The sequence below is a fragment of the Protomyctophum parallelum genome (assembly GCF_964188405.1).
Source record: "Protomyctophum parallelum genome assembly, chromosome: 1".
Taxonomy (NCBI): Eukaryota; Metazoa; Chordata; class Actinopteri; order Myctophiformes; family Myctophidae; genus Protomyctophum; species Protomyctophum parallelum.
Genome location: NC_139697.1, coordinates 45,208,761 through 45,235,489, shown reverse-complemented (window position 1 = coordinate 45,235,489; position 26,729 = coordinate 45,208,761). Strand labels below are relative to the sequence as shown.

At 44.4% G+C, this 26,729-nt stretch overlaps 1 protein-coding gene across 1 annotated transcript in view; it reads left to right on the top strand.

Annotated features, from left to right (window-relative positions):
• LOC310872537 (plexin-B2-like) overlaps positions 1–21,291 on the top strand; it is a gene marked incomplete at its 5' end in the record, with an annotated part of 69,279 nt that extends 47,988 nt beyond the window's left edge. Inside the window, 7 exons of the mRNA XM_083784496.1 lie at positions 69–220; positions 5,468–5,628; positions 7,152–7,299; positions 12,219–12,283; positions 19,702–19,777; positions 20,705–20,779; positions 21,178–21,291. Of these exons, the coding sequence (XP_083640622.1) occupies positions 69–220; positions 5,468–5,628; positions 7,152–7,299; positions 12,219–12,283; positions 19,702–19,777; positions 20,705–20,779; positions 21,178–21,282 (782 nt within the window). The 3' untranslated portion in view covers positions 21,283–21,291. The remainder of the gene's footprint in view (positions 1–68; positions 221–5,467; positions 5,629–7,151; positions 7,300–12,218; positions 12,284–19,701; positions 19,778–20,704; positions 20,780–21,177) is intronic.
• Positions 21,292–26,729: the final 5,438 nt, after the last annotated feature.

Genomic DNA, 26,729 nt, shown 5'->3' with positions numbered 1-26,729 from the left:
CTCTGTCTCTGTCTCTGACTCTCTCTCTCTCTCTCTCTCTCTCTCTCTCTCTCTCTCTCTCTCTGTAGAGAACGCCCTATTGGAGGATGACCACACGTTCCACTTGGTACGACCAGCGGATGAGATGGATGAAGGGAAGTCTAAGCGAGCCAGTATGATGGACAAGGCCATGACCAAAGCTACCACAGAGATCTACCTGACCAGACTGCTGTCTGTCAAGGTAAGACATCACATCAGCAATGCCATCAACTGAACTCTATAGAATTGCCACTTAAACCTATGAACTAACATATAAGCCATATATAAGCCAACCTACAATCTCACCTCACAATGCATCACGTTGCAACATGTCGTGAGCTTGTACATCTGCTATTTGCGCAGAATGTGTCTATTATCACGTGGCCAGAAAAAGAAACCTAGCTTTTTCTACACTGCTTTAGCAGTGGACATTGAACTGTGTGAGCTGACCATTCAGCTCAACAGAACAGAACACTATTAAAGTTGTGGCGTGTCTTTGACCTGACTTTGGGTCACGCCGGGCAGTACAAACACAGTGAAACACTTCAAAGGTAAAAATACCATGAGGGACGTTCAGACATACTGTAGCTTTTTCCCATTCAGTCCCCCTGGGACACCGCCCCGCCCCCTTGTAAACTGCTGAACTAAATAATTATGAGGAGAGTTCATTTATTATTATTATTATTTTTCCTAATGAAATGGACCACTTTTGTCGGAGGCAGTCAGTCACAGAGGAGAGGAGGTTCCCTTCGTTCTTATGTTTATGTTTATGTTTATTTATTTGATATGGACATAACAATCACATTGCTCATTGCACAATTGTACAACTTGTAGATGCATCGTTTACAGTGTGTTAGCACGAGTGCTAGTTTTCACCACTTGTCCATAGGAGACTTTTCTGAAAATACAAAGTTAAAAGAACACCCAATCTAAAAATAAGAAGTACATTCAATAAAAAGTACATTCAAGTGAAATTTACAGCAAGGTTACAGTACATTACATAACCTCCAGTACAAAAGTAAACATAATCATTCTCGTAACCAGTCAGGAGCTATACATGTGAGCACAGTTGATCTGATTTCAACCATAGTTTGAGACCTCTATAGAACACATTACCATCCGTCTCTAGATTTAAGACCGTAGGCAAGGAGTTCCATAAGTTAGCTCCCTTTACTGAAAAGGCAGACTGTCCGAATGTGTTGTTACACCTGGGAACAACACAGTTACCACTTGTTGAGGCGCGAGTGGTTGCTCTACCAGAGCTCGGAAGTCTAACTATCAGTCCAGAGAACAAAGGTGAGACATGACTCTGTAAACACTTAAAAACCAATTTGATAGTAGAAAAAAATACAAAATTTTCAAATGTAAAAAGGTTGTGTTTTTTTAGAACACCACAAATGTTAACCTGACGCTGCCAGATGAGGGCGGTATTGGGTAACCATGTTCCCCAACACAGCACTCGATCTGGGATCTCTCAGGCCGTTGAGCTGACAAAAATCCGTTCCGTACCGGACCAATCAGCGTGAGCTAAGGGCGGGACATGGGCGAAACCGGATGTGAAGCTATATAGACACGTCAATATGATTGGTTGTGTTTGCACGCCCACACGGTGATAGACAGACGGTCCCATCCAATCATCTACCAAGTATCTTGAAAAAAAGGAACAGCCCTGTCATCGAATTGGCTCCCGAGATCCCAGATCCAAAAATGCTGTGAAACAAATTTGTGTAGCAAGCTTTTTGGATCTGGCAGCGTCAGGTTACACAAATGTGCCATCTCATTGGTTTTTGATCCATGATTTTTATAGCCTGTTTGTATATTGATGTTATTGGTTTTAAGACAGTTTGAGAGGATTGTGACCATGTTGTGATGCTGTATGATAGGTGTGAGAAAATCATAGCATGCATATACAGCTGTGCAGTTTTGGCTGATAGGTCCCTTCTAATATGACGAAAACAATTTAGATTTGGTTTGACCTTCTTGCATATATGCTTTACCTGTTTTTCAAATTTTAAGTTTTTATCCAAGATTATTCCTAAATATTTTACTTCACCCATTTCCATAAGAGTTTCATACCCTTCATACCCTCAAAGGTATCAGCAGCAGGCCTGCTGCGGATGGAGATACACATTGAAACTGTTTTTTGAACATTTAAAGTTAATTGTGATGACTTTAGCCAGTTGGAGATGTTCTCTAGTTCCTGTGTCAGCTGCGCAGCTGCCATGCTGGCTGTTTTAGCAGATGTATAGATGACAGTGTCATCAGCATACATTTGGCAGCTAACGCCTGGGCAGGTATTAGGAAGATCGTTAATGTACATATTAAATAGCAGTGGTCCAAGTACCGACCCTTGGGGCACTCCCATGTTATTGGGGAGCAGCAATGATTTCTCCCCATTGACCCTGACACACTGCTGTCTCCCTCCCAGATATGACTTAAACCACTGTGAAGCTTCTGCTGACACTTTGAAATGTTTTAACTTGGACAACAAGACTCCATGATGGACAGTGTCAAAGGCCTTTTTTAGGTCCAAGAACACTGTCCCCACAACTTGTCCCCTCACCAGTAGACCTTTGAACCTGTCAAGTAAGTAACAGTTAGCTGTCTCAGTAGAATGTTTGGGTCTAAATCCAAACTGCTGTGGGTGCAGTAGTTGCTTAGACTCCAAATATTCAGTTAGTTGCATGGCAACGATCTTTTCTAATATTTTTGAGACAACAGGAAGAAGAGCAATGGGTCTATAATTGCTAGCCAAGTCCTTGTCCCCTGACTTGTGGATCGGGGCAATTATTGCCGTTTTCCAGCTCTCTGGGAATCTTTTTGTTTTTATAGATAAGTTAACTAAGTAAGTGATAGGCTCTAGTAAGCAGGTCAGATTTTTTTTTATTAGTACAGAATATAAGCCATGGATGTCATTTGACATTGAGCTACTCATGTTTGCGATGCATTTTTTTACTGCATCACTAGACACCTCTTTAATTTGGAAATCATCTGGATGAGCATTGTCAGTCTCCTCATAGGGTGACTCAGTGGATCTGAAATTACTGGACAATTCCTCTACAGACTTAATAAAGAAATTGTTGAAAGCATTTGCCATGGCCACATTGTTATCCACAATGCCATTGTTTACTTTCAGACAATTTATTTTAGCGTGTTTATGCCTACTAGAGTCTGCTACTCTGTTGATGTGCTGCCAGAGCTGTTGCCATTGGCCTCTTCAATAAGTTTGTGGAAGTAGTTACTCCTGGCCTTCCTTAGCTCAGACAGCACTTTGTTCCTCAAACCTGTGAAGAGTAGGTAATCAGTAGTGTTTTTTATCTTTAGAGACTTTTTAAGAGCAAGATCTCGCTTTTTAGCGAGCTGGAAGATGTCATCATTAAACCAGGGAAGAGAATATTTCTTTGCCCTACTTGTCCATGTTTTGGTGTATTTATTTATTAAATTGCCCAAAATTCAGGCGAAAGTATTCACACTATTATTTAAGTCCTGCTCTCTAGTTACACATTCCCAGTTTATTTCCATTAAATCGTGTTCAAAGTTAACTATGTTCGCCCTAGGAATTCCTGTCGTTGAGGTTCGACCTTCCGTTTTACTATGGTGAACCAGACGTTTTCCTGTTAGTTTTCTTACAATCAACGTCATATTATGATCTGAAAGTCCAGTGATAAGATTATATGTTTTTATTGCTCTCTCGGGTCTATTTGTGAAAATCAGATCTATAAGAGTTTCACTCGTCCTAGTGATGCGAGTGGGTTTATCAATCAACTGCTTATATTTATGTTTATCCATTACAGATTTCAGTTTTAATTTGCCCTTTTTATCAGCCCAATTTACATTGTAGTCCCCCAAAGATATAGTCTCATTACATTTATCACAAGCAGAGAGAAGACTTTTCAATTCATTATAAAAATCAGCATTATGAGATGGAGGATTATAAATTACAACTATGTTAAAATTCATGTTGGGAGAAAGTATTACATTGATTCCCAGACACTCCACGTTTACAGCCAATTCAAGCTCCACACATTTAAAACATTCCCTAATATAGATTAGAACACCCCCCCCCCCTGCTTTACCTGTTCTATCTTTCCTAAAACATGTGTATCCAGATATGTTAACTCGGTCAGTGGAGACATTGCTGTTCAGCCAGCTCTCAGTTACACACAGGAAATCCAAGTTGGAGTCAATTAGTACTTTCCTGATCTGATCTGTTGGAGTCAATTAGTACTTTCCTGATCTGATCTATTTTAGGTAACAGACTTCTGACATTGAATTGACCTCCCAATAATCCTTTGGGTTTTGAGTGTGGGTTCCATATGACCTGTGCGTGGTTTACAGTTTGAAAGAACTTGAACCGTCTCTGTTTTGATGCTGCGTGATGGAACGGTTTCCCTTAGAACCAGTGACAGCGAAGATGGGAGAAATCTGACCATTCAGATTGTCTCTATCAGCATCGCTTTGTCTACATAAACAACCACTACTTTGAACTAACCAGGGTCCCTCTGGGATCTATATTAGGTCCACTCCTTTTCCCCCCTCCTCTACACCAAATCTCTTTGTCGGACAACGCATCAACCGTTCGCCTATTATGACTTGAACACAACTTGTGTTGTTATTATGACTTGAACACAACTTGTGTTGTTATTATGACTTGAACACAACTTGTGTTGTTATTATGACTTGAACACAACTTGTGTTGTTATTAAGTTGAATACCTTTGGTCTTATGCTATACTGTATTCTGACCATCTGAGTCAAGATGACATGACACAGGCTGGTACTGTAGTTGTTGTTAACTTTAGGGTACAGTTTGGACCTGTGACACAAGAACGTTCCACCTCTTATCTATGTACGCTGTGCTTTCTCCCTGCTTTCCTTGGCGAACTACTGTACATCCAACCTCAATGGTTATGCTTCTCACATGAGCTCATGTATTACACTTCTACGGTATCTTAGAGCGTGAAGTGTGTGTCTCCGACTCCGTCTGTCGCAACAATTACGGATTCCGTAATTGTTGTTACGTTTGCGGCAGCACTAAGTATGGGGATTGTTAATTTGTATTGATTTTGATTCCCTTATCCGATTAACGATAAGCAGCTATGATTTCCGCAGTCAATCTAAGGTAGTTGGCTTCAACTGATGCTACATTGAAGCAACATGTGCATGCAAGCCATCTTCTACAGAAGTCACAAGCTTCATTAGAACACCGTCATGTTTGTGCCATTGAGTTGATTTCAATGACACAAACTCTTCTCGAGACATGACGTCGCATCAGGTCCCGTTAGAATAATAATAATCGATAACCTCGATAAGTAAAATGTAAAGCCCAAAACGTTGATTTACGATTCTCAATAATGTTGCAATTGAACGAATCGATTCACGATCACCATCTCTAATCGATACAATACAATACAATACTGACACTGTGTGTGTGTGTGTGTGTGTTACAGGGCACTCTGCAGCAGTTTGTGGACGATTTCTTCCGCAGCGTGTTGTGCTCCAGCACTGGCGTCCCGCCCGCCGTCAAATACTTCTTTGACTTCCTGGACGAGCAGGCGCTCAGACACGACAACGTGGAGGAGGAGACCATACACATCTGGAAGACCAACAGGTACACGCACACGCTCACACACACCTGATATCCTGTGTGTAAAGTTAAATGAAACCACGGGTCTGTAATTAGGTCCTTGTTGTAGTATAGATATAGCCTGCAGGCAGATAGAGGCTTCATTTAACTGTCAGGCTGTTATGACACAGGGAGAGGATGGCTTTGTACATTTTAAAGTACTGTACACTTTTGAGGATTTTTTGCTGGATTATTTCCAGTTTTCACTATTTTTACTTCTACTAGTTACATTCAAGATTTTGATTATTATTACAAAACATGCATTAACCACTTATTAACCAGCCCTATAAACCTTTTGGCCATTTGAAAATAGCCGATCAGCGAGTTCACAAAATGTGTTGCGATGCAACTCAGCTTGTAGATCTGTAGATCAACACAGCTTGTAGATCTGTAGATCAACACAGCTTGTAGATCTGTAGAGCAACACACAGCTTGTAGATCTGCTATTTTCAAAAGTATTTTTGAAAACATTTGTGAAACAGGACATTCTGCATAATGAGTGCTTTAAGTTGATTTACGATACTGATACTTTTGTACTTTTGCTCAAGTCATTTTTTAATTCCAGACTTTTACTTGTAACAAAGTATTGCTACATTGCAGTTGCAGTATTGATACTTTTACTTAAGTAAAACAGTTTGAGTATTCTTCCACCACTGGTGAATCGGGCTGGGTTATGACAGAAGAGGGAGGAAGAAGGAAAGAAGACAGCAGTGGGACAAACAAGAAGACAATTAGTCGGAACAGAAGAAACCTCTCTCTATCCTAAGCGCCGTTTCACGAAAATGGCCTCGAGTAACTGCTGTCAATCAATACAGAGTTGCTCAAATATTCATCTTGTCTGTGAATTATTGACCGAGGCCCGGCCCAGCCTGAGGTTGATGTCTCTGAAGGAACAGCTGGGCATTGAATGAGTGAATCATAGATAACGAGGAACAGCTGGGCATTGAATGAGTGAATCATAGATAACGAGGAACAGCTGGGCATTGAATGAGTGAATCATAGATAACGTCCACACTCCAAAATAAATTCTACAGGTTCTGAACAAAAGATATGTAGGCTACAATGAAAAAGGAGGGCAGTCCGCACACTGTTCTAAAGATATGTACAATGAAAAAGGAGGGCAGTCCGCACACTGTTCTAAAGATATGTACAATGAAAAAGGAGGGCAGTCCGCACACTGTTCTAAAGATAATGTACAATGAAAAAGGAGGGCAGTCCGCACACTGTTCCTGAGCTCCCAGGATACTTTAGTAAGAGAAACAACGTTTCGACCCTTGCGGGTCTTCGTCTCTCGGCTGTGAGAAAGAAATGACTTCCAAAAGACTTCCAAAAGAGAGAGAGAGAGAGAGAGAGAGAGAGAGTGTGTCATCATCGACATCGATGGACTGCCATAAGCAAGTGTGTGTGTGTGTGTGTGTGTTCTGTGTGCTCTGCTCCCTACCTGTTGATCTGTCTGACCTCCTGTCTCACCTCTCTCTCCCCCTCCCCTCCCCCCCTCCCCTCCCCAGCTTGCCCCTGCGGTTCTGGGTGAACATTCTGAGAAACCCCCACTTCATCTTTGACGTGCACGTGACGGAGGCGGTGGACGCGTCGCTGCACGTCATCTCCCAGACCTTCATGGACGCCTGCACCAAGACGGAGCACAAACTGAGCCAGGTATAACGCTAAGAACGCCACACTGGCTTTGTCGCTGGGTACATTGAAAATAGCTGATCTAACATGCTAGCCTTTTCACAGACCTCTGTGAGGCAGGACCAGTCACGACGCGCGTTTGTTTCATGCACAGAGAACGTGTAATTTCGATAGCATGTTGCGGATGCCAGGACATTATTGATCTGGCATGCTATAGTGTTTATAGTTTCAATGTACAGATATTTTACTGTTGGACGGATGATAGGTTCTTAGTTTACTTTAGTTTAGTTTTTGCTTATTGTAAGTCATTAAGAGCATCTGCTAAATGCTGAAATTGTAACATAACGGGATGTGTAAAGACTCTACATATCTTCCTTACTTCTGCCAAATGCTCGTGTTTAGACACTCAACGGGTTGGGTCTGTTAAGTGGTCAGAAATGGGTGGGCCGTGGACGCTTTTGAGATGTTTGAGTGGGCCCTCATCCATAAGAGGTTGAGAACCACTGCAGGTAATTGTTTTAGCTGCTGGCTGTTTGTAGAAACCGTGTTTAGTAAAATAGTGTTACAATAGCCTACATCCAGACTTTATTAAGACACCAGATTATACGATACTAACGTTCGTCTGGGTGCCGTAACTCAGCAGTTTGTTAGGCATTTTAAAGATGGAGTGCCGTGATCTTCTGTTTTGTATGTGTCTATGGAGTTAACATTACTGTTTTAGACCCCCAGCCGTGGTTAGAATATTCAAATATACAGTCTTGTGTATTTTTGGTTTCTTCCTGAAAGGCCCAATCGAAAATACACAATTTGTGTCATCATAACCCTAATCCCTCCCCTAACTCCTCCCTAACTCTTCCCTCATTATCGTACATTATCGTACTTCCTCCTATCTTAGTACTTGATTTTTTTTATTTTTTTATTTACATCTTTAAATAAAAGAATTCTGGGGTTAGTGAGGTAATAAGCTGATGCTCGTTATAGCTAACGAGCACCACAGCTCAACCAGTGTTGACCTTTGAAAACGTTAACAGCGTAAAACGTTTACACCAGCTGTTGATAATGACTTTTCATGCCGTGTGAAACATTAATACAGGCTGTTAATAATGACTACTGCTACACGGCTCGGAGCACTGAGGCACGTCCACTTATTAGCAGAGGAGAATGTTGTGCTTAAGGACCTTCTGGTCTTAATGTTTAATGTGAGCCACAAGGTCCTTGACTCCTTGGAGTAGTCAAGGTTAACTGACACTCTGAATACTAATGTTTTCATATAACTGCAATAGGGACTGTCAAGAACATACACTAATGCCCACCAATGTGGAGATTATCATGTGCAGTGGTTCCATTTGTACACTCTAAAATGACCCAAACCTCACCAAAGGGTCGAAACGGTTTTAGCGATAACTCCTTGCAACCGTTTGGACCCAAGGCGTTGCATGGTGACCCTTTGGCGTGGTTGGGGCTTAAGATTTACAGACCTGTCATGTTCCATTTGGTTTCATTTTTACACTCTCAGAGTTACAGAGCAGTACAGGTTCAATTGGTTTAATTTTTACACTCTCAGAGTTACAGAGCAGTACAGGTCCAATTGGTTTAATTTTTACACTCTCAGAGTTACAGAGCAGTACAGGTCCAATTGGTTTCATTTTTACACTCTCAGAGTTACAGAGCAGTACAGGTCCAATTGGTTTAATTTTTACACTCTCAGAGTTATAGAGCAGTACAGGTCCAATTGGTTTCATTTTTACACTCTCAGAGTTACAGAGCAGTACAGGTCCAATTGGTTTCATTTTTACACTCTCAGAGTTACAGAGCAGTACAGGTCCAATTGGTTTAATTTTTACACTCTCAGAGTTACAGAGCAGTACAGGTTCAATTGGTTTAATTTTTACACTCTCAGAGTTACAGAGCAGTACAGGTCCAATTGGTTTAATTTTTACACTCTCAGAGTTACAGAGCAGTACAGGTCCATTTGGTTACTATCGGTAATTTATCTGGGGACCCTGAAGGATCCACTGGGGGTCCCAAAACCCCACGTTCTGAATCGGTGGACTATAGGGTTCAAATCTTCCATGGTAGTTTTCCAGATCATTCAAATGAACATAATTGGAGGGAAGCTGGACCGGGACGGTGTAATATGACCAGGGGGGCAGTCAGCCAGATATTTTGTGAAGCCACTTTTGAAATCGGGACTTCCTGAAAGTTCATATAATGGCCTGTTGAGGCGCTGTACTGGGCCCAAAAAACCCCATAGCTCCATAGAGGCCCATGTATTTGGGCCCAACTTCACCTAGACTGTATTACCTTAATAAACATGGTCATGAATACTTTCTGCTTCCAATCACTAGTTTAAAGTCTCATTTCTCATGTCATAATATTCTTTTTGGAAAATTATGGTCCTAGTTATTAAAGACATTAAAGTTAATTAATGTTCTGAGGGGCGTGGCTACCTTGGGATGATTTTGATTGACATGCAAGCTTCACTGGAGGTAGGCGTGTCGACTCGGAATGTCACTGTGTCACTCGTAACCAGATTTCAGGGCAGGTAGACTGTACACTGGCATGCTGTGACTATACTGTTACCAAGTTCACGCCTGGACAGACACACATAGGATCAAATAGATCGTTTCCTACAGCAGTTGTCAGCGCATCATAGTGTAATGGGTTGCGCACAGCTTCCAAGGTTATTTTGGTTCACTCCAAAGACTGTTCGAATCCCACATCCCACAGATATTTTCATTTATTTTTTATTTTCATCATTCTAACTGTGTTTTATAAGTGCATGTTGTCACTGTTTCATACAAGTGAGATTCCACAAACAATCGGATGGATATTTAATGAGAAGATAGAAGATAGCTCCGCTCCGAGAAGATAGAAGATAGCTCCGCCCCCTTCATGAGACAGCTGTGAAAGACGTACGGCTCATGCACGCGCAAAGCCAGCCCAGGGAACCAGACAAACCAGACACTAGTCAAACTGTAACAACGGCTCTTGTTGTTATACAGTATGTAACAACAAGAGCCGTTCTAGGGCTAGGTTGAGACTATCTGAAGTGACGATAAAGAGAAGCAGCTTAAGAGGCAAATAAAATGCATTACGTGAAAACAGTGAAGAGATTCAAAGTTAACGTTACACTACTAGGATTTGAAGAAGAAAGCAAAAGCAAGCACTGCCGGGGGGAACAAAATAAAACAATAATCCAACGTGAGTGCTGGTATTCATTTTTACACACTACTAGGATTAACATGTAGGCCAAGTCTAAATATACAATTTACCTTGTATGAAGACAGCAAAAATATCGTCTTGACGGAGCTGAAGTTATTTCTTTGTAATTGTAGTGTGTTTGTTTGTTTACGCTGCAGAGTGCATGCTAGCTTGTGGGCTTGGGGGCGTGATTTTGGTACTGAGTGACTGCCCCCCTGGTTCCACCCCCGATCCACCCCCTGCTCGAGTCAAAATAAAAACCAAAACCGTTGTCTGGGCCAGCCAATGGCCAACTGGGCCCAAACGGATCTAGAAAGATGGCGACTTCCATTGCAAGGAATTTTAGGCTTCATTTTACGTTCATGTTAGACCCGAGGAACGCTTTGTCCATATTTTTTACAGTCTATGGCTTGTTATGACGCTGCATTAGCGACACCTACAGGTTGCTCAGGGTACTGTACCTGTCAGCAGAGGTTAAACTGTGAAGAAAAAAAAGAGGAAATAGGAAAATGAACAGAAAACCTTCTGGGACTACAGTTATTAACAGCAAAAAATTTCAAGTAGGCCTACCCCCAAAAGATAGTGTGCCAGGGACCCCCATATAAGATTTGTGTCTTACATTTTAAATGTTTAATGTTTAAATATATTCAATTCAAACGTGTTTGGAAAATAGCAGATCTACAAGAGCTTGTACATTTTTTCAAATAGCCAATGTATATAGGCTAGGGTTTAATTGGTGTTGATGCTATATTAACTCGGGGACCTCCTCGAACCCCCTCTATAGGACCCCCCAGGCCCTGGGGGGTCCCCCAGAAGATGCATGTGAGTTCTATTCTATACCATCCCTAGCAGTGGTTCTCAAACCTTTTCATGTCAAGGACCCCCAAATTGACACTCATTAGCCCGCAGACCCCCGCATTTGAAAATATATGCCAAGGACCCCCATAAGAGAAGAGTTTTACGACTCTATGAGTGATTCTCAACCATTTTCATTTTAAGGATCCCAGGTTTGACCTGAATTAGACTACGGAGGCCCCATTTAATGGCATTTTGCATATTGTAAAATCAATGTTCATTTAACTCTGAGAGTGTACTAATTTGAACACTCTCTGAGTTACAGACCCATGAGGGTCCATTTGGTTCCTAATTAACAGCTGGGGACCCCCTGGAACTCTCTCAAGGACCCCTATGGGTCCCTGGACCCCACTTTGGGAACCACTGCCCTATAGGATCAACCAGTTCCAAAACCAACCAGTAGGGGTCAGCAGTGACAAGCGTACCAGACGTGTGTGTGCGTGGGGAAATCAGGGAATTGGTATAATCACTAAAATAGAGAGAAAATGAGATACAAAATTAATGTCATGTAACAATTTAGGTCTGTGTCCCTCCATCATCTACGTCACAATATTGTCAAACACAACTGTACTGTACCGATCTACAAGCTCACAATGCGTCGGGATGTGACTCATTGTGGGCTTGTAGATCGGCTAAAACTTGAAATGGGACATTCTGGCCAATACGTGCTTTCTACTTGTGATACTTTAAGTACATTTGGATGCCAATACTTTTGTACTTTTACTCAGGTACATCTTTAATTCCTGACTTTTACTTGTAACAAAGTAGTCCTACGCTGCAGTATTAATAATACTTTTACTTAAGTGTAAAATGTGAGTACTTTTTCCACCACTGCTGTATGTAATAGTACAATAATAAGTATTCCCATCATGCCTCCACTTCAGGAGTCTCCCAGCAACAAGCTGCTCTACGCAAAGGAGATCTCCACGTACAAGAAGATGGTGGACGAGTGAGTACTTCTTCATTTATAACATTTTCGTCCACTACCATTTTAAATAAAAACTAAGCTATGGTGACTAAAACTAAAGACTATACTGACAATTTACAAGGTTGTAGTTGTAGGACTAATGACTGATCTAACCAATGACTAGTCTAAAGCAAGTACTGTCTAAACTAAGTACTGCACCCCCTGGAACTCTCTCAAGGACCCCTATGGGTCCCTGGACCCTGCCCTATAGGATCAACCAGTTCCAAAACCAACCAGTAGGGGTCAGCAGTAACAAGCTTACCACACGTGTGTGTGCACGGGGGCATCAGGGAATTGTTATAATCACTAAAATAGAGAGAAAATTAGATACAAATGTCATGTAACAATTTAGGTCTGTGTCTCTCCATCATCTACGTCACATATTGTCAAACAACTGTACTGTAGTTATAATTCAGTCCGAGAATGAAAAAAACCATGTTTATCTCTACTGGGTGCATGTACATACTATAGTCATCAGCATGCATCGCTGAACGGTCTATTCATGTTGACCGTGAAAACAAGTCGGTGTGTTGTGACAAACGGCTTCTAATGTGGGTGCTGTGTATCAGTGGTGGAAAGAAACTAAGTGCATTTACTTAACCTATTTAGACCTGAGTTAAAAACATTCACTTTGAAAGAATATATATTAAAAGATTTGCGCCACATTTTTACAAATTTTCAAAAATAGCAGACCTACAAGCTCATAGTGCGCCACTCGGTGGCGTGCTACGAGCTTGTAGGTCTGCTATTTTTGAAAGCTTGTAGATCAAGAGTTTGATTTTGGCACGGCAATGCTGTCTACGGTGTTAAGACTGAGTTGTGTTCTGAACCCAAATGCAACCACTCAGGAGACAGGAAGACAATTAAGCACTTTATTGTCCAAATTGAGCAGGATACTGATAATGTATAGTTATATATATAAATCCATATAAATACATAAATACTCTTATCATATAAATAGGTAGATATGTATCTATGAGGATATATATAATATAAAGCTATACTTAGGGGAAATCCAAGAGAGTAGTCGGGGGCGAGCTTGTAGATCGGCAGCCAAACAAACAGTCCATGAACAAGGTGGTGACGAGATCCAGGCGTGGCACGGCAGAATAGCCAGGTCTGGAGGATGAGAGGAACAAAATTAGCAAACAGCTAATACTGCAGCTAAACACACAAAAAGCTCTACTGGGTACGAGCAGCAACAGAGTAGAGAGAAAACTGTACTTGCCAGGCGTTTCTATGGGAAGATCTGGCGAGGAGTGGAGGGAAGGCAGGGTTCTTGAAGACTCTGGTGATCAAGGTAGAATGGAAACAGGTGTGCAGTGCCACACCCAGGCAGCTCGTCAGAGGGGGAGGGGAACACAGAGGTGGACCTGACTAGGTGGAAGAGTGGTGATGGCGCAGTGGGTTGTGCCCAGGAACACCAGAAGTGGAAGGTTGGGGTGGAGGGTTCGAACCCGGGTTCGAAACCGTAACAGGACCCCCCCCTCTACGGGAGCCTCCTGGCGACCTGCCAGGCGCATCAGGATTGTCTCGGTAGAACTGGTGCAGGAGCTCGGGATCCATGATGAGTTTCCGGGAAACCCAACAGCGCTCCTCCAGCCCATACCCCTCCCAGTCGACGAGGTATTGGAATCCACGACCCCGGCGGCGCACCTTGAGGAGCCGCCGCACCGTCCACTGCGGATGCCCGTCGACCATCTGTGGGGGTGGGGGGGTAGGGGGTGGAGGTGTCAAGGGGCATGAGGAGACAGGCTTTATCTTGGAGACGTGGAAGACTGGATGGATCCGCTGCATGGAGGAGGGGAGTCGGAGGCGCACTGCAACCGGATTCACAATGTGCTCAATAGGGAATGGTCCTAGAAACCGGGGCGCCAGCTTCCGGGACTCCACCTGCAGCGGCAGGTCAGAGGATGAGAGGTACACCTGCTGACCCACTCTGTACTGCGGGGCCTTGGTGCGCCGACGGTTGGCTCCCCGGCAAGCACGGGTGTTGGACCTCAGTAGAGCTGCATGGACAGTCTTCCACACTCTGCGATTACGTCGAAGATGGGCTTGAACTGAAGGGACTGCAACCTCAGCCTCCTGGGCCGGAAACAGGGGGGGCTGGTACCCTAGGTAGCATTCAAAGGGTGACATACCGGTGGCAGCGCTGACGTGGGTGTTCAATGAGTATTCAACCCAGGGCAGGTCCTTACTCCAGGAGGACGGATGGAGAGCAGAGGCGCATCGGAGGGCCCCTTCCAGACTTTGATTGGCCCGCTCTGCTTGTCCGTTTGACTGGGGGTGATATCCAGAGGAGAGGCTGATGGTGGCACCGATACCCTTACAGAAAGCCCTCCAGGCCTGGGAGGTGAACTGGGGGCCACGGTCACTGACGATGTCCGCTGGGAGTCCATGAAGGCGGTAAACGTGTTCCATCAGCAACTCCGCCGTCTCCTTGGAAGAAGGGAGCTTAGGGAGAGCTATCAGGTGCACAGCCTTGGAGAAACGGTCTACCACCGTGAGGATAACGGTGTTGCCCATGGAGGGGGGAAGACCGGTGACGAAATCCAAAGCGATATGCGACCAAGGACGACCAGGGACAGGAAGGGGATGCAAGAGACCAGCAGGGGACTGATGGGATGACTTGCCTCGAGCGCACACCGTGCAGGCGGTGACAAAACTCCGGACATCTGCCGCCAAAGTAGACCACCAGAACCGCCGGCGTACGAAGGAGAGGGTGCGGTTGACTCCTGGATGACAAGCCACCCGGCTGGCATGGCACCACTGGAGGACCTGGGATCGGGCGGCATCAGGAACGTACAGTCGGTTTGGGGGTCCAGTTCCTGGGTCAGGTTGCGTGCGCTGAGCTCTCCTGACTGCTGCCTCCAGACTAGTGGTGATCACTCCAATCACTTGGGAAGCGGGGAGAATGGTGTCCGGGGTAATGGGAACTCTCTCCGCTGAGTGAATCCGAGACAGTGCGTCAGCCTTTGCGTTCTTGGAACCTGGCCGGTACGTCAGAGTGAAGTTGAACCGGCCGAGGAATAGGGCCCAGCGTGCCTGACGAGAGTTCAGCCGCCTGGCCGACCGGATGTAAGTGAGATTCTTGTGGTCGGACCAGACAATGCTGGGATGCTCTGCACCCTCCAACCAGTGGCGCCACTCCTCGAAGGCCTCCACAACAGCCAGGAGCTCCCTGTTGCCGATGTCGTAATTCTCCTCAGCCGGGGTGAACCGGCGAGACAAGAAAGCACAGGGATGCAATCTCTCATCTGAGTTAGACTGTTGTGAGAGAACTGCCCCAATGCCAGTGTCAGAGGCATCCACCTCCACTACAAAGGGCTTGGAGGGATCAGGGTGGAGCAGGATGGGTGCAGATGTGAATCGTCTCTTAAGGGCGTCGAAGGCGGCGCTGGCTGCAGGTGTCCAGGCAAAAGGACGCAGAGGCGACGTAAGAGCAGTGAGGGGGGCTGCCACCTTGCTGTAGCCTCGAATAAAGCAACGATAAAAGTTTGAAAAGCCCAAAAAACTCTGTAGCTGCTTCCTGTTGGCCGGTTGGGGCCACTCAACAACAGTCTGGACCTTCCGTGGGTCCGGCCGAGTCTGCCCACCCTCTATGATGAATCCCAGAAACTCCACTGAGGGAGCATGGAAGGTGCACTTCTCTGCCTTGATAAAGAGGCGGTTCTCCAAGAGGCGCTGGATGACTTGACGGACGTGTTGGACGTGTTCCTCAGCACTCCTGGAGAAAATCAGGATGTCGTCGAGGTAGAGAACTACAAAGATATCCAGCATGTCCCTCAGTACGTCGTTCATCAATGCTTGAAAAACTGCGGGGGCGTTGGTAAGGCCGAAAGGCATGACGAGATATTCATAATGCCCCCGCGGAGTCTTGAACGCAGTCTTGAACTCATCCCCCTCGCGTATCCGAACGAGATGGTAGGCATTCCGGAGGTCCAACTTCGTGAAGATGGTAGCACCCTGCAGAGGTTCGAAGTTGGAACTGATGAGGGGGAGAGGGTACTTGTTCTTGACCGTGATCTTGTTAAGTTCTCTGTAGTCGATACACGGCCTGAGGTCTCCGCCCTTCTTCTTGACAAAGAAGAAGCCAGCTGCCATCGGGGACCGAGAAGGACGGATAAGACCCTCAGCCAAACATTCAGAGATGTATTTGTCCATGGCTCCCTTCTCAGGGAGTGACAAATTGTACAGCCGACTGGCGGGATAGGCTGCGTCCGGAAGGAGATCAATGCCGCAGTCGTAAGGGCGATGGGGAGGCAGAGAACGGGCTCGGTCTTTACTGAACGCCTCACCAAGGTCATGGTAAGCGGATGGAACAGTAGACAAGTCAGGAGGAGAGGGAGTTTCAGAAGGAGACCCTGTGGCGGAGGAAGTTGCAGCACGGAGGCACCGGGCATAGCAGTTGGTGCTCCAACTGAGGATGCGGCCTCTACCATAGTCCACATGGGGGACATGCAACTCCAACCAGGGTCGGCCTAAGATGAGAGGAGTGCCAGGGGACGGTAACACATGGAAACGGATCTCCTCGACATGGTTACCGGACAAGGTCATCTTGAGGAGTTGAGTCTGATGTGTAATAAGGCCAATCTTGTGTCCATCCAGAGCGAAAGCAGGAATGGGTTCAATCAGGGCGATGAGGGGAATGTTAGCCTCACAGGCCAGTTGATGGTCAATGAAACTCTCATCGGCGCCAGAGTCAATGAGGGTGCCGACTGAGAGTGTCCCTCCATGCCAGGAGAGATGGACCTCAAACTTGTCAGGGCTAACGGATGAGGGGGAGCGAGAGATTCGGCTCACCTGGAGTCCCCTGGTCTCCGATGAGCCTAATCTTTTGGCAGCCTAGGACAGCTGTCCCTTGAGTGGCCCCTCTGCCCACAATACATGCAGAGGCCGCGGGTCCTGCGGTGTTCCTTCTCCGCAGCAGACAGACGCATTCTGCCCACCTCCATTGGCTCTGCACCTGTGGCGGGGTCTGAAAAAAATGTCTCAGAGGAACAAGAGGAACTGCTGTTCTGAGTGGGGGTCAAGCGGGAGGAGCCTTGATGTGCCTTGGTCTTCTTGCGTTCACGGAGACGTTCGTCGACATCAATGGCAAGACTGATGAGCTTATTGAGGTCGGTGGGCTTGTCTCTAACCAGCTCGTCTTTCAGTGCCTCCGTGAGACCCTCTCTGAAGCGTAGAATCGGCCCACCCTGTGCTGGCCGCAAGCGTACGGAACTCGATAGCATAAGCGGCAACAGTGCGGGAGCCCTGCTTGATATGTAGCAGCTGGGATCCTGCATCTGGACCAGCGATGGGGTGGTCAAACACTCTCTCGAACTCCTCCTCAAAGTTGGCATAGTTGTGCCTTGACCCCGGGTTGGAGCTCAAGAAAGACTGGACCCAACGAAGTGCCTCACCGATGGTGTGGGTGGCAATGTAGGCTACCCTGGCTTCGTCAGTAGAGAACATGCTGGGCTGCAGGTCAAAGACAAAGTTGCACTGCAACATGAATCCCCGGTAGCCTGTGAATGACCCATCAAAAGGCTGGGGGCTAGCCAGGTTAGGCTCCCGGCCAGGCTGGGCAACAGGCCCAAGAGTGGGAGGTGAGATAGCATTGGAAGCTACTTGAGCTGGTGGGGCTGCGGCACACAGAGCAGCTAACTGGTCGCACATGTTCTTCATCTGGACTAGTAGTGTCTGCTGTTCGCTGGCTACTTGTAGCAGCTGTTGTGACTGGGTCTGCTGCTCACCAGCCATGCTCTGCATCATAGTAGAGGCCTCTTGAAGCAACCGGGCGTGGTTAGCAAGCACCCTGTCTTGGCGCTGAATAGCAGCCAAAGGGTTAAGTGGAGAGGCCTGCTCTGGAGCCTGACCTCCTGAGGGTGCTGGGTTCATGTTGGCCAGATCTTCTGTTAAGACTGAGTTGTGTTCTGAACCCAAATGCAACCACTCAGGAGACAGGAAGACAATTAAGCACTTTATTGTCCAAATTGAGCAGGATACTGATAATGTATAGTTATATATATAAATCCATATAAATACTCTTATCATATAAATAGGTAGATATGTATCTATGAGGATATATATAATATAAAGCTATACTTAGGGGAAATCCAAGAGAGTAGTCGGGGGCGAGCTTGTAGATCGGCAGCCAAACAAACAGTCCATGAACAAGGTGGTGACGAGATCCAGGCGTGGCACGGCAGAATAGCCAGGTCTGGAGGATGAGAGGAACAAAATTAGCAAACAGCTAATACTGCAGCTAAACACACAAAAAGCTCTACTGGGTACGAGCAGCAACAGAGTAGAGAGAAAACTGTACTTGCCAGGCGTTTCTATGGGAAGATCTGGCGAGGAGTGGAGGGAAGGCAGGGTTCTTGAAGACTCTGGTGATCAAGGTAGAATGGAAACAGGTGTGCAGTGCCACACCCAGGCAGCTCGTCAGAGGGGGAGGGGAACACAGAGGTGGACCTGACTAGGTGGAAGAGTGGTGATGGCGCAGTGGGTTGTGCCCAGGAACACCAGAAGTGGAAGGTTGGGGTGGAGGGTTCGAACCCGGGTTCGAAACCGTAACATACGGTTACCGGCGTTTTCTTTCGGCCTGACTAAAATGATATCCGGTTTGTCATCTGCCACTTGCCTGAATCCACGTGAATGCACTATGCAGCATATAATAGTCTCCTGGTTTCCACACTCGAACCAGAAGTTTGGACTGAGCATGGAGTCAATGAAACACTAAAAGGGATATTTCACAGGCTCAGGCTTTTGTGAACACCCCGGACAGTTTTTAAGCTGCTCGATTCACTATTTAGATATTTTATATTCAGTTTAGTTGCCCTGTCCGGAATACAAACCTATTGCAACTCTCCTTTTTGCCAACTATACTATATATATATATATATATATATACACGGTATATAATATCAAACAATATCAGTCTTATCACCAATATCACCAGTGTTTTCGATTAATCTATCATGATTAAAGTGGAGTTTGAAGTTACAATGGGTTTGTATAGCAAAAATGAATATCAAATATCTAAATACTGAATCAAACAACTTAAAAACTGATTTTAAATATCTCTTTAGCATCTCTTTATTCCCATTATGACACCTGGTTGATAGATGCTGCTCTAGTCTGGGTGCAGTCGTGTAATGTCATCGTGTAGCAGCATTTTAACCAAGGGGAGATTCTCGTCTGATCCTAGTCAGGTTTTCTCCCCTCGTTAGGCTTGTTAAATGCACCGCAATCTGTTTTAACATAATCAAATGATTTGTGTGTGTGTGTGTGTGTGTGTGTGTGTGTGTGTGTGTGTGTGTGTGTGTGTGTGTGTGTGTGTGTGTGTGTGTGTGTGTGTGTGTGTGTGTGTGTGTGTACACGTGTGTGTGCGTGTGTGTGTGCGCGCGTGTCAGTTACTACAAAGGCATCAGGCAGATGGTTTCAGTGAGTGATCAGGACATGAACACACACCTGGCTGAGGTGTCCAGGGTAGGTGGTTCATCCTTTCTTCTTATGTTCTCTGTTGCACTCGTTTTGTCTCTTACTGTATGTTGTCTGTCTGTCTGTGCTGCACTCGTTTTGTCTCTTACTGTATGTTGTCTGTCTGTCTGTGCTGCACTCGTTTTGTCTCCGATGTTTTCTGTGTGTCAGTCTGTGCTGCACTCGTTTTGTAAACTAAAGCTAACTAAAGCCCTGGCGTGCCGCCTATGTCAAACTCTTCAATTAAACACATCTAGAATGTAGGTATTGTTGAAACAAAGTGCAACTGATGTACATGGTGATGAAATGGGTATGTGTAGTAGGCCTACTGCTGCTTGCCCAACAGAAGGGCAACCTTAATACTTTGACTGCTATTGACATAAATACGATGGATGGATCTGAAAAGGCACCAATAAAAAACAACCTTTTGCCCTGAGCCGGTTGCTAGCCAACGCCTTGCTTTCCAACGCATGCACGGAGCATGCTCACACATGCATAGACTACTGTTATAATTAGGATCTTCTCTGGCTCTTATCTCGAAAACTACATTGCTGGTCGTTCAGACATCCGAGGTTCAGACATCTAAAATATAAACGTTTCTCGAGAAAGATAGCTATCGTGAGTGATGTTAACATAAGCCTTTTCTACAATCAAAATTAAAAAATCAAATAAAATGAAAGCAGTCAGTGTTGGAATTATGTGGTTTGATATACGATGTGATTTGTATGTCCGAAATAAAAGATACTGTTGTGTATGCACTTAAAAGAATGTTGAAAAATATAGTAGTCAATAGTGATTTCGTATGTGATTTCGGACCCAGTCCTGGTGATTCCTGTGTTTTGAATGAACTGTGCACCCAATAAAGAAATTCAATTAATAAATGGACTATGTTAATGTCCAAGAAACTATTAATGTCTCTTTGCCGCTTTCCCTCAGCAACACACAGACAAGCTGAACACGCAGGTGGCCTTACATCAACTGTACCAATACGCCAGCAAATACTACGATGGGGTATGTACTGTACAGTCAAACTCATGAAATAATGTGGAGGCCTGTCAGAGAGAGGAGGGGGGGGGGGGGTGTGTTTGTACTTTGTAGACACACAGACTCGCCTAGTATCCCTTAAACAAATTATACCGGTGTCTAAAATGTTGAATGATGCTCTGAAACAGCGTTGATTGTGAGAGGTCAGATTAGCCATACTATTTGTGCACTTGATGTTGTGTGTGTCCCCTCTGTATGTATGTTCTATTATGTTGTTGTCACTGATGCTTTTTGTGAGGCTGTGGCAGGGGTGAAAGCCCAAGCCAAATTTCCCCTGTGGACAATAAAGTTGACCTTGACCTTGTGCGTGTGTGTGTGTGTGTGTGTGTGTGTGTGTGTGTGTGTGTGTTTGTGTGTGTGTTCAGATCATTCAGTCCCTGGAAGATGACCCGGCCGCCCAGACCAAACAGCTGACCCTGCAGCTCCAGCAGATCGCCGCCGCCTTGGAGAACAAGGTCACCGACCTTTAACCCCTCGCCAACGAGACAGCCGGGAGGGGAGGGGGGAGGGGCGGTGGGGGGTAGGGAGGGGCTGCGCAACGGCTGCCGTCGACCACATTGAGAACGGAATGACCGAAGGGACGGGAAGACGCCGGAGCAGAGTTTGAAGTTACTCGAGTTTGAAGTTTCCAAAGTTTCTTCCAGAAATGTACCCTTTCAAATCTGTATAACTCTGAGTGTGCGCAAACTGGAACCTTTGGTTTCCGTTTGCACGTGTCAGAATGTGGACATTTCGGGCCTGGAAGACTGGGTGCGGGAATGCTGGGAAAATAACAAAAATATATATATATATATATATATTATCTGGGAGCTGTGAAATCAAAGCGTTTATCAATAAAAACAAAAAAGAAACATAATACCAGAGTAACACCCTGGATAAATGAGCTTTCACGCTCACTGAAGCAAGAATGTCGAAGAGCTGAGCGAGCTTGGAGAAAAAACAAACTCACCATCCACCTAGAGATCCTTAAAAAGTCAACAGTCGCCTATAACAAAGCCTTGCGTCTAGCAAGGCAGGCATATTTCTCTGGCATTATTAACGAGAACAAGAAAAATGCTAGAGTCCTATTCTCTACCATTGATCGACTTTTAAACCCCCCCCAGTCCTACAAGCAGTCATTCCCGGCCTCTAAAGCTAAGTGTAATGAGTTTGCATGCTTTTTTGACAACAAAATTTCAAACATTAGAGCTGATATTATGAATGGTGCTGCTGCTAGCGCAAACCGTCAAACAGCAGCAAATGGTCCCAGGGTAGATCTCTCCAGGGGGAGCCTATCATCGTTCTGCGAAATTGAGGAAGACGAACTCCGCAAAACTATATCACAGATGACATCATCCTCCTGTTCATTAGATACAATTCCCACCAACTTTCTCAAAGAAGTCTTTGACAGTGTGATTGGAGATATCCTAAAAATTGTAAACAGCTCTCTACAATCAGGCGTCTTCCCAGACTCACTGAAGACTGCTGTAGTTAAGCCCCTTCTCAAGAAACACAATCTTGATCCCTCTGTTTTGGGTAACTATCAACCCATTTCAAATCTACCCTTTCTGGGCAAGGTTTTAGAAAAATGTATCTTTCATCAATTGGATGTGTTTCTACAGAACAATAATGTGCACAACAAATTCCAATCTGGCTTTAGGAAAGGCCACAGCACAGAAACAGCACTTGTAAAAGTAATGAATGATCTGAGGGTGTCTGCTGACAAGAAACATGTATCCGTTCTCTTACTTCTAGATTTAACGGCTGCATTTGACACGATTGATCACTCAATTTTAATACAGCGTCTGGAGCACTGGATAGGCCTGTCTGGTACGGCCCTGTCCTGGTTTTCCTCCTACCTATCAAACAGAAGTTACTTTGTCAATCTAGCCGAGTTTGACTCAGACAAACACGACATCAGTTCTGGTATTCGTATTCCACAGGGCTCGATTCTTGGCCCTCTGCTTTTCTCCTTGTACATACTGCCACTGGGCGAACTCATTGCCAATCACGGAGTCAATTTTCATTTCTATGCTGATGATACCCAATTATATCTATCTGTGGCTCCAGATGATCCCTGTGCTTTAGACCCGCTGCTTACCTGTCTGTCTAGCATCAAATGTTGGATGAGTGAGAACTTTCTCAAGCTAAATGAGGACAAGACAGAAGTTCTCATAATCGGCTCTAGTGAGCAGAAAGAATCAATATTAAGCAGACTTGGCAACCTGACTGTAGACAGTAACAGTACAGTAAAGAACCTGGGGGTTATTATTGATTCCGAATTGAATTTTAATTCACACATTAATCATGTTACCAAGATTGCCTTTTTTCACCTTAGAAATATTGCACGAATCAGAGCCTATGTGTCCTTGGACGATGCAAAAATGCTAATCCACGCCTTTGTTTTCTCTCGGCTTGATTACTGCAATGCACTTTTTTCAGGACTGCCTAAGAAAACAACTGACAGATTACAACTTGTCCAAAATGCAGCAGCCAGAGTTTTAACTAGAACTAAGATGAGAGAACATATTACTCCAGTTTTGGCATCACTGCACTGGCTTCCGGTTGTTTTTAGGATTGATTTTAAAATTATTTTACTTGTCTATAAAGCCCTCAATGGTCTCGCACCTTCCTACCTACATGACTGCTTGCCTAAATATGTCCCAAACCGCCCGCTAAGGTCTTCCACTGCTGGCCTGCTCGCTTTGCCTAAAAAAATGGCAACTAAAAAATACGGGGAAGCAGCTTTTTGCTTCTACGGGCCATCGGCATGGAACAAGCTCCCTCTGTACCTTCGTCAGGCAGCCTCTGTAGACATTTTTAAAGCTCAGCTCAAGACCCACTTCTACAACATTGCCTTTAAGTGATCTTATATTTTTTGTTATTCATGTCCTCACTGTATTGCATTACTGCTTGTTTTTTAATGTCGTTGCCTTGCTTTTCTTTTATGCTTTGCTTTTCTTTTATTCTCCATTGTTCTGTATAGCACTTTGAGCTGCATTTGATGTCATGAAAGGTGCTATACAAATAAAGTTTTATTATTATTATTATTATTATTATTAATAGTAGTCGAGCTGACAGGACGACTGTAACATCGACACGGGTGTAAGATCGGGTTGGACTCTAATAACGTTTTGGTCCAAGTGAGGACAGAATGTGACACGCCTTGTAAGAACTCCACAGGACGTTCGTCTGCGTAACAGACAGAGAAATAAGGAAGTAAATTGTCGGACATGTTGAAGTCCCAATTCAGTCTACAACATCTTAACCTTTACAGCTCGTTGCTATTCCTAGACCTGATGGACGTTTGGATGTAAAAGACTCGAGGTGTCTTGGACCACGTAAAGATTCCAGGCTAACCACCATAGACACTAGAACCTGCAGCACTGACCTCCAATCAGCAATTAAGGGCCAAAGTCAGTCCTCGCCTAAGGTGGACTTTGTTTAGTCGTCGTAGGAAAGGGGGGAAATACTTGGAGAAAATAATAATAATAATCCTGCACGCACACGCTTCAGCCCCCACCTAGTCTAAAGTATACTTGCCACTGCCCTGCATGGGCATTTTGTTCAAAACGGACCACAAACAGTTTGGATGCCAATCTTAACCAATCAGGATATTATGAAAAATAATTGACAGATCCTTGTTGATTGCATGACTACAGAGATAATGTGTACCGATTTGCAAAAATCTGAAGGAGAAAATGTGTTTTGCAAAAAACTAACCAATTTGAGGTTTTTTCTTAGCCTATAGGAGTATGTGTTTGCAAAGTTTCACGCCGATCGGTCCAGTTATAGGTAAAACGTGAATTGGCATGTTATAGTGCCACCATGAGGTTTCATGGAAATCGCACGCTGTGTTCATAATTTGAGGCATTTTGTTCCAAACGAGCCACTTTGGAAGCCAATTTTATAGCCAATCAGGATGGAATATGACAAATCGGACAGATCTGTGTTGATCACACGACTATATATAGAGATGCTGTGTATCGATTTGTGTGATATTTGGACAAAGTATGTATAGAAGAAATATCCAAAAATCGAGGTTTGCAAAAATGGGCCTCCTGGTGGCGCTACAGCAGCACAATGTGAAAAATGCAATGCCACGGTTCTGCTCTGGCCTCCTTCGGCCTGGTGGAGCCAGTGATAGCTGACATGTCATAAGCAAGTCCAACAATATCTAGAGTGTTTCTAGCTAAATGTATGAAGGACTTTGATAGGTGGCAAAACACAGCAAGAAAGAATAAATAAACACTTTGTTACATCATCACAGATTTAGGAGTTTAAAGTGGCAGATTTTTTTCCAGCAAGCTGCAGCTGCTTACTTTCACTTTCACTTGTGTCGGGGAGACTCTTTTCTTGGAAATGGCCTGATCTACTCTAAAGCACACACGCTTGCGCGAGCGTGTGTGTGTGTGTGTGTGTGTGTGTGTGGTTAATAAGTGCATAGGGATCAGGGAGTCGGGTCATGTTACAGCTGTACTGGGCCAGTTATAAAGCCCACTCGTTTCCCTGCCTCTGTCTTTATTCTTCAGTTCCACCAGTCTGGGTGGCAACTATGGAACCTAGAGAACCCATTTGGTAAAATACAAAAAACAAACAAAAAAAACAGCAAAAGAAAAAAAAGATAAAAAAAAATAAAGAAATACAAACAGATCTGTCTTGCCAGATTACAGTTCCACTGGATGCAGATCAAGGAGAAGTCAACTATAGGTGAGTTACAGTCGGTGGTGTAAAGTACTATTAAACTACATCAAGTAGTCTACTGTATTTATTGATATTTACTCTACTATTATTTAACAGCTGTAATGGCTATTATTTCATAAAGTATCGAGTTATTGATCACATTTGTGTTGCCCATATATGAAATGGGACATTCTGTATAATGAGTTTAATGTTGATATACCTTTGTATTTTTTATTTATTTTTTGCTTATATATGCTGTTTACATTCATGTGGATGGAACGTCACCCCTGCAGGGATTATGGGGGTTGAGACGCCGGCACTCTGGCAGAAACGTGATTCACTCGTCCCATGTGATACCATTACCAATGGCAGCCTGCTGGGAGCACCATTCAGATAAACCTTTTGGTTAGACAGGTCACATGATGAGAAAACAGAGTGGACTGTAGCAGAGGTTTTCAACCAGTGGTCCGGGGACCACCAGTGTGGTCCTTGAGAGGATTCCAGGTGGTCCCCAGCTGACCATGTGATGATACACAGGAATGAAGCTTCTTTCTTTCTTTCTTTCTTTCTATCGTTTTTAGATATGAAGATGCTGTGGCCACACGTGGTCTACAGTCAGAGACATTCTTCAGGTCACCTTCTAATTCCAGTTCTGTGTCTGCTGTGCTACACTGGAGGTGAATTACACTGCAAAACTAACCCATTTAGACCTGAGATCAGATTCTAAAAATATCTTCTAAATCCTGACAGTTTTCTGAAAAACCCCATGTTTCTGTGTCAGTTTCACCCCGAAAATATATGTACGTAATTAGGCCAGCGACCCTCATCTGAAAATATGTTGTTCCAGGGACCCCCACCCCCCCCCCCCCCCCCACCCCCAGAAGCAAAGACTTGAGTTAAAAACGTTCACTCTGAAATAATATATATTTAAAGATTTGTGTCACATTTTCACGATTTTTCAAAAATAGCAGACCTACAAGCTCGTAGCATGAGCTTGTAGATCTGCTATTTTTCAATAGCTAAATTATAACATGTTTAAAACACCAAAAGGGGTTCCCGCCCAAAATAGGTTTTAACATGCACTGAATGACATTGAAAATCGGTGTGTTGCCCTTACATGGCTTGTTATAAAACCATGACAACAAGACCACCATAGACATTAAATAAACAGTTTTAATAACAATGCCACTGCAAAATACATTCTACAAGAGAGTATTTCCTGACTGCCTTTATACAAACAAGACATTTCCTGTGA